At 29.5% G+C, this 9,182-nt stretch overlaps 1 protein-coding gene across 14 annotated transcripts in view; it reads right to left on the bottom strand.

The window, feature by feature from the left end:
- Nucleotides 1–230: 230 nt before the first annotated feature.
- LOC142330139 (uncharacterized) overlaps nucleotides 231–9,182 on the bottom strand; it is a 39,254-nt gene continuing 30,302 nt past the window's right edge. For 11 of the 14 annotated variants that reach the window (XR_012757698.1, XR_012757691.1, XR_012757690.1 and 8 more), the window contains 3 exons: nucleotides 5,750–6,287; nucleotides 4,705–4,794; nucleotides 1,938–2,131 (listed from right to left, as the gene is read on the bottom strand). Coding sequence is in view for 2 of the 14 variants with exons in the window: in XM_075375236.1 (XP_075231351.1) it covers nucleotides 2,039–2,131; nucleotides 4,705–4,794; nucleotides 5,750–5,782 (216 nt within the window). In the remaining 12 variants the exon portion in view is untranslated. Of the gene's footprint in view, nucleotides 249–1,937; nucleotides 2,132–4,704; nucleotides 4,795–5,749; nucleotides 6,288–9,182 lie in introns of those variants that run through there. The other 3 variants (XR_012757700.1, XM_075375237.1, XR_012757689.1) reach the window with 2 other exon arrangements.

Here is a 9,182-nt window from a genome sequence, read left to right as displayed (position 1 = left end):
AAAACCACCCTAAAGATGATGACTAGCCATCAAAATCGCTTAGTAATTCAGTAATAATGATTTTTAATTTCTTACCTTATCATATTATTATGTGGAGGATGACTTTCATAATTAGCATTAATCATCTGTCTTTTTTGTCCTTTTCTACCACTGGATAACTACTTCAATCAATATAACTTATGTTCTTGTATTAGTGACAGTAAAACTTTGGTAGGGTTATTGTCTTTCATGTATTATTTTTCCTTCCCCTATTTAAAATAATATAATATAGGGATTGTACAGTAAGAGAGGAAATACTTATTACTAGCTGAAATAACTACTCTTACTTACACTTTTTACACTGTGAATATATTCATGTTTTTAATTGTATTTCTGCAACCAATTGTCAGCTGCATTCTTTATCTCATGTGAAAATAAAACTTCTTTTTTCTTTATTCAACCAGTGTCTCCTTTTTTTAAAACTATGTTCTAGTGTTACTTTTCAATAAATGGAACAAGAAAAAGAATTTTATTACTTCATTTTGTATAAGAAACCATTATAACTTTTCTTCAGACAACTTAAATGAATAAATTTTTTAATGTAGAATTATTTCTTAATATTATGCTTATACAACATATTCATTATGACAGACTATTTAAGCTGATAATCATTTTGATACTCTAAATATTTATATGTAAAAAATTCAAGAACATTAACTGGAAAACTTCAAGTAAAAAGAAATATGTAGTTTTTGTACTGGCGGAATTTATTTTAGATATGTTTTGAATAAAAATAAAACAAAAGGTATAAAATTAAAATAAAAACTACACCAAAAAAAAAATCTATAAATATTTATCTTTTCTTTGATTTGGCACTACATTAACGGTAACTAATTAGTTGCAGCTAAAAACTTGGTACGATTTTAAAAACAAACAGCATAATTTTATAATCGATTTTGCTGTTATCTTTTAAAAGTGTTTATTTTCCTCTTCATTATTATTATTTTTTAATTTACTATTATGAAAGTATGTAAATGTAATAGAATATTTTTCTTTTGATTTTAATTTGTGGTTCTTTTAAATTACTTCTTTAATTTTACTTTCTGAGCAAATATAGCTAGAATAACTAATTTAAAGGGGAAAGTAAGGTGATCATGCCAAAAATGGGGTATTGAGTTTTATGCAAAAATTTATATTTTAGGGTCCACCTGAGTCATCTAGTCCAAAAATCAATAATATGCCTGCTAATCTTGTAGCTATCAAAACATTTAATCATGTAGATGAATCCACATCCAAAGTATCTTAAATATTATATAAAAAAAACACGTTAATCGGAAAACAAACAAATATATTTATAGAAATAAAACAGTTTGAAAATTTATTTTTATTCCTTTTTTTCTTTTTCTTTTTAAGCAGCATCGACTAATATCATTAGCCACTATAAAATGTGAAATGAACTGCATTCCAGAGAATTCTTAACTTTTCTGATATTCAGGGAACTGGTGGGTTTATTGAATAAAGCTTTGGGTGTTGATATTCCACACCCAAATATGAATATGTTATGTTATTTCCAGATATATTTCCGGTCTTGCGAATGCATCATGCTGTAAAGTTGTTGTAGTTTACAGTCTTACTTGAAAAACGCTATATTTGGTAAATGAACTGAGAAAGAGCGTTAACATCGTGCTGATATCAGTTGCGTTTCCTCACTACCCAGGAGGTAGCAACCTCAGCGTGTTGAGATTTTTATTTTTATTAATAGGTGAAATTTCTCTTCATTAGTCATATAAAACACTCAACCTTCTTCTAGTTTTATTTTTTGGCCGCTTTACAAATAACTATAGTCTCAATTAAATGTTAAGTGTCTTTCCGACCGAAATAAACCAATTTCATATAATAAAACTTTATATCTCTTAAATTTTCATCGCTAAATTGTACAAAATAAAACGATTATAAAATCATCTAATAAATTATTTATTTATTTAAAAAATATTATAAATAATATATTACATTTTCCACACCACCCGTGAGGTATTTAACAAGACGCGTATACATATATTTAAATGGATGATTTTTTTTGGGGAAGTTCGCAATCGCTTCTCTCTTCATTCCTTGGAAGTTTCAATAGTTGGCGGTATTGCATTTCCTCTACCTGTGAACAGTTTTTGATTCAAGTTTATTCTAGATTTAAAAAGTTCAATTTATTATTATATACAGGAAAAAACAAGGTGATGCGATAGAAGGGAGGATAACTATGATGTTATATAAACGGTAAATATATGTTAAGATAGTACGTGGTATATTGGACTTTCCTTTTTTTTTGCTTTGTTTTACCTCCGGGTCCGCAGTCAAGCAGTTCATTCCGCAGAGGGTGAGATGATTGTTTTGTAGCACGTGTGAAAAATGCCATGCCTGACCGGGATTCAAAGCCAGGACCTCCGGGTGAAAGGCCGAGACGCTACCACTCGCGCCGCGGAGGCCGGCATATTGGAAATTGCAAGATTTACTTAGGTACAAGAACAAACGAAGTATGAAATAAAGAAGGTATCCAAAGTAGAACTGCACAAATTTAGAAATTTAAAAAAGCTGGACACAAAGTTAGAAATTTTGTTTGGAATGTAGCACAATTTGAATGAATGATTTGACGAGTATGTACTCGTGACGTTTGAAGTAAAGGATGAAAAGTAAGGGGGGGGGGGGGTAAGTATACCTTATACAATAGATTATTGTTTCCAATATAAAATATAATTTAGGTTTAAAATATGGTATTTGTAATCACAAAGATTATCTATTTTGCTGATTTGGGAAGACGCATTAACCACTAGACCAACCCGGTGGGTTAACCTACGCTCGCTAACCTTGACTAATTAACACTGTAATTTTCTGAGTATTTATTTAATAAATTAGTAATTATTGCAATTATTTATTATTTAAATAATCAAAACACTCCTGTTAATTAGTCAAGGTTAGCGAGCGTAGGTTAAGTTTGGTTAAATTATATTTATGAAAATAAATATAAATAACCATTTATTAAAATTAATAAAGAGAGTGTTTTGAATCTATGTTAAACTCTATATTGGCCTATTTTCCACTGAAATCCGCTTGACTACTTTGTTTTTAAATAAAGCTGTAGCTACAGTGGCATTAATACGTAAGTACCCATTTGTTCTAACTCATGTTGATAATGGAAGAGATTTTGGATTTATTTTTAAATTTTATTTCATTATTCATTTACAGATGTCCAGGCTTCAACAGAAGGATGGTGTCCTTTTTTATAAGGGAAGATACATGAGTATACTTTTATAACACTCCCCCCCCCCCTCCACTTATATACAAAATGTGATTGTATATAGCTCTGGAATTTAGAATCCATGTCATGATCAAGGCACTGCCATACAATGACAATGTGTCCAACATTGGTCTCAAATTTCCTTCAAACATTGACTCCAATGTTTACCATTGTACACTCTGACTTACCATATATTCAACATTGAAAGCAATGCAAAGTCCCTTTTTCAAAGTTATCTCTGATAACTTTGATAAAAGCATAAACAAAAAAAAATGAGTGAATGAAGTTAATAAATAAAAATGATTACACCAATTAAATCATTACTCAGCTGTGTTTAGTAATTATTTTACTTTTCCATAAAACTAACAGTTTTATTGTGACATGAAAACTACATCCAGTGTTTCACTACACAAAGTTACTAAATAAATACAACTATAGTCACTGGTACTTTATCATTTCTAGAGCTTTTGCTTTAAAAATATTTTAAGGTTTATAAAAATCTCACAAAATTTTTCTAAGACAATATCAATAAAAATATGTAGCAATATTATTAAACTTTTTTTTCAGTTATGTTGCTTATATAACTTGAAGCACACTTGCAAGTTCCATATATTCTTTAGTTATCTGGGATCAGTCGAATGATACTTTCCCCAACTGCTGGATTGGTCAGCATGGACCCAATAAAAGAGCTTGTTTTCAGTGGTCTCCAAGACGTGCAGACCTCCACCCATTTGATTTTTTTCTTTGGGGTTTTAATAAGGATGTTGTATATGTGCCTCTGCTACCTAATAAACCCATCCAATTTAGTTTTTTTGAAATATTCAATGTGAGCACTTTTTATCACATGGCCCACATACTACCGATAGAAGAGTTTGTTCCATACTTTAATCAGCATGTCTGGAGTAATAGAAACGACATCTGCTTCAACCTGAATTCCAAGTCGGATGGGTTTATTAGGTAGCAGAGGCACATATACAAGATCCTTATCACTTCAGACACGCTGATTAAAGTATGGAACAAACTCTCCTATCAGTAGTAATATGTGGGCTGCATGATAAAACGTGCTCACATTGAATACTTACAAAAAACTTAAAGAGTTACCTTTCATTTTACCTGTGATTTATTATTGTAAGTTAAGATTAGATATATTAAGTAGCTTTAAAACCCTGTTAATCTTTTTTCCACTCTGTATTACAGCCAGCATCCTAAAATTTCAGTGTAAGTAAGTAGGCTCTTATACATTTTCTAATCTGTACTGACTCTTTAAACTTGCTTATGTTATATTGCCAGTCCTGATATCCTTTTACTCAAAATGTATTGTTTGAAATTACTGTACTAAAATATTCCTCTTCTTCATTTTAATAAATTTAGTGGAGACAAAAGAAATTGGTAGTGATATTTTGAATATAACTTAGATAAATTTTTTTAAGTCTTACATTTGCAAATGAACTTCCAAATTTATTTCCAGTTTTCACTTCAACTCCACAAACTAAATATTTTTTTGCAGACAAACAGTCATTTCCATTCTGAAAATGAAACAGAACAAAAAATTTGTATTGTATAAAAAATTTATTTAAAATTAATTATTAGACTGCCATTACATCCACTATGTATCACATTAATAAATTTTATACTTCATTAACAGATAAATATAATTAAATAACTATAATTCTTAATAGTAATATTATAACAATTCATATAATTAACATTAACAGGTTATAAAGTATTTTTGTTGTAAAATAATCCATTAACTTAAAATGAAATTGTTAGAGAATACTACACAATGTATGTAGAATAAATTTACTTTAAGTTGGAGGACTAAATATATTAAAAATGACAATATTAGAAAACAGCAATCTTTCTTGAGCGTGTTAACAGCAAATTTTACTTTTTCTTACTAATGATTCCTGCAGTAGATTAATTTTTTCAACCGCATTCATTTCTTTTTTGAAGTGGAAAGAAACAAATAGCAACATTATCAGAGCCAATACATCACATTCAAAAGCTACTTGTCATTAGATCACATCAGTATGTTCCTAAAGAGAAAAAAATTTATTTATTTAATATTTTCTTGTGTTGTGCACTTTGTCAAAGTTATCTTATTGTAAAGACGTAGTTGCACAGAGCTGTCCAGTTACAGGAGAATAGGGATTGTTTGTGTGCATGTATTTATATACTCATATATCAACAATCATAAAAAACAATCAGAAATAGACAACAAAAACTCACTATCAAACTTATGTGCTTAATAGTCAAAGATAATTGTAATAGACTTTTTTTTAAATACATTTCTCAACACAAGCTACAGAAAGTATAGAAAATTGGGAAACGTGTCCAAATGCATTTTCAATAATAACCACTATATGGCAACTGCCAATAAAGCTCACACAAAATAAATTTCTGGTTGTTTCTTTGGCCTCATATTAGTGAATTTTACATTAATTAACTAAATCTATTTTTATTTCATGAAAAATTTGTTACCTGTTGTCTTCTTGGTAAACTGGATGCTGCCATCGATTGAAACTGATTTTGTGATTTTTTTCATACCATGTGCCTGCTGCATATCAGATACACACATCCTAGATAAATTTGATGGTATACAGTTTTTTAGTAATATTGATCTGTTTTGATTTTGATTGTTCACTGCTGGAAATGAAAATTGCTGTAAAGCACTTGAACCATATGCAAATGAATTCATTTTAGCACATCGTCCATTCATGCAATGCTTTGAACAAGGCCCTTGTGATGGTGCCGAGTTTTCAAAGGTAACCATCTATCGGTTGAACAAGTTAGCTCACATGATACTTTAGGACTGTGTGAGCAAACTTGTTCAACCTTGTTATTGACAACCCGGTTCATTTACAACTTCAGGAGCATAACTGCAGTCCATGCACTCCGTTACTGATGGATTTGGAAGACATGAGCAAGGTTGTGATGATGGTTGCTGTTGAGACACCATTAACAAAGAATGACATGAATTCTGTTGTGATTGTTGCATTTTTATCGTATTCTGCTGCACCTGAAATACAGAATTTGCTACAGAAAGAGGTTTTGATAAGGTTTCTCTGGCTAATAGCTGGAAAAGTAAAATATACTTCTGTAAAATAATCTTATCAAAAAAATAAAATTTAATTAAAAAAATTAATTCTTCTAGTTGTAAAAGTATAATAATGCTGTTGACTTTTATCAAACTTGAATTTAATTCGGTTATAAAATTTAATATTTTATCAAAATCTGCTGAAATCCAGCAAGTATAAATTATATGATTCCATGTACTTGTTGCCCATAAGAAAAGTAGATCAGCAATACTAGCTGAATCAACTACACATAGCATTTCTGACCTTCTGTTTATATCAACTTTCTTCTTTACTTTCACAATTTACTTTTTTCTTCATATTTAGCTGAAAGTTTGTTTCATTCTTTGTAAATCCTTCAGTACTTCTGTAATCTGTATTTGTGTGTGCCACACACACAAATACAGGATATATATATATGTCCGAAGTAGGAGTTATGAAGAATGTAAACAAACTTACAGGACATGTTGCAACAATTTCTACTAGTAAAAATAAAGAAGAAAGCTCATACAAACAGAGGATCAGAAATGCTTTATAGTTGAGCATCGGCTTGCGAATAATTTCCCCCTGATTTGGCTTCTTCAGTAAAATTAAATCGGTCTGCAATTCTTGGTACCCTAATTATGGAATCAATTTGGTGGATTTAAATAAATTCCAATCTGAAAAATTGAAAAAAAAAAATAAGCTCCAAAGTTGTATTTTTAGTAATTTTCATAAAATTTCAGGTTAAATATAAAAGATTGGAGTCAAAAAACACTTATGTTTAGTGTAAAATAACCCTTTCAAATGGGTGATAAACACACATTCAGCTTTAAAACAAGACTTGTAGAGAATTTGATTTTGAGTAAATTATATGAATGAAGTCCACAGAAACTATAACCCAATCTTTTGTCTTTTACCCCAGAGCGCTTTTACATGTGCTATATTTGACGCCCATAAATTACTACCATTTCTCAAACCTGAAAAATTTGAATGCTGGTCATCGATTCAATTCAAAGATGAGGTGAAAGAATCATCTTTGAAAAGCCTCTCTTTTTTAGCTAATGAATAAAAAGAATATGTTAAGCGTCAAACTTTTATAAATGGTCATCTTTTATTATCATATAAATCTGATTTTGGAAACGGTTAACAAAATCCCATTTAGTTAAGTTGCTTTCCCCATGATAGTAATGGTTGGTGCTCATAAAACAGCAAGTTTCTCTCATAAACAGACCGAAGTTTTATTTGCAGAGAAAAATATCAAATGTATTTCATTTGATATGAATTGCAATTTACATTCAATGAAGAAAGCAGTTGAAAATTTCAATTTTCATTATTTCAAATAAACTTGACTTCGGTCAGTTTGTTGTTTAACTATTTACAGGTTATGCATTTTCATCGAACCAGATGTATGGGAAATTTAATCATTTGATGTCATCAAAGATTTTTCAATTTAGATTATGTACAGCAAACATGAGGTTGATGGTTACATTTGATTTTCTATGACCTCCTTTAGTACCCCACATTTCATACATCTCTATCCTTTTCCGTACAGTTTTACCTGTTCATGTGTTCTACTGCCATAAGTATTACAATCTACATTAATTGTTTCAAGCATTTGCTTCTAATTCTAAAATCTGTATTTGATAGCAGATTTTTTTTTTATCTATCTTCCTTTTTAAGTCTACATTAAGGAATGAATTCTTTGCAATTTTACCTCCTAAATTACAAAAACACTTCCATTTCTGTTAATAGAATATTCTCCCGTCTAAATATTTAATTCCTTATTAACTTTCTGCAGTCACCACCGTTTTATAAATTAAATATATAACAAAATAGAATTCATTCTTTTTTCTTAATTTCATTTACGGTAGTTAAATATTATTTTATATATTATGTGATTTAATCAATAACTCAAAAATAAAACTACATAGAAATATAATTATATAACATACTATCTGTTTAAGCTACAGTATAACTTAACTTATAAGGCTATCACTATCAGAAAATAATTTATCTGGATAAATATATTTCTAAACCCATCCTCAGAATTTAATAAAAACAACGATTAAAAAAAATCTTTTCCGATCAGGTCACTTCCCAAATTTTAAGCAAACAACATTTATGTACAAACATATTCATGGAGTATAAAAATAAACTTGGTGTAATAGTAAATATATACATATGTATTTATTATATTTTAATAATAATAATAATAATAATAATAATAATATATACATATACTACACAAATTAAGAGGTAAAAATATTTTTAAAATTCTCATAGGAAATCAATATTCCTCTGATCACCAGTAGTTTTCCTTTTTCAATTATGTTAATAACCCTGCTTCTATTACATTTACCTAATCGTGAGCTCTAAACAATGATACTTTATGCATATTCAAATTTTTTTTCGTAATACAGTTACAAATGATGATATTTTGGTTTGAAAAATTACAAGAATCAATAAATATAAACTGAATTCTGCTTTCACAGCTCACATACGAACATGTGTTGTTGATGAAAGAAGTTAAAAATAGAGTTGGTGGAAGGGGATGGACATTCCCCTCGCCTACGCATCTATGTCTCTCTGGTTAGCAATACCTATCCCAGGAAAAGGTCAAAATGTTATAGCACAAGACACTACCATTAAATTTCTCACAAATTAGAGCATAAAAACCTGTAAAATCTTGACTAGACTGCATATGCATTTTGGGGATATGACATTATCATATACCCAAGTCTATAACCGGACCAGGAAATAAGTCAAATACCCAGATGTAGAAAAAGAGTCACAATATTTAAGACAAGTGTATTAGATGGCAACATTCTTGATCAATCTGTGACCTCACTGAAGACAAT

The sequence above is a fragment of the Lycorma delicatula genome, chromosome 9 (genome assembly GCF_047948215.1).
Source record: "Lycorma delicatula isolate Av1 chromosome 9, ASM4794821v1, whole genome shotgun sequence".
NCBI classification, from domain to species: domain Eukaryota; kingdom Metazoa; phylum Arthropoda; class Insecta; order Hemiptera; family Fulgoridae; genus Lycorma; species Lycorma delicatula.
This window is presented reverse-complemented; position numbering and strand designations above follow the sequence as displayed.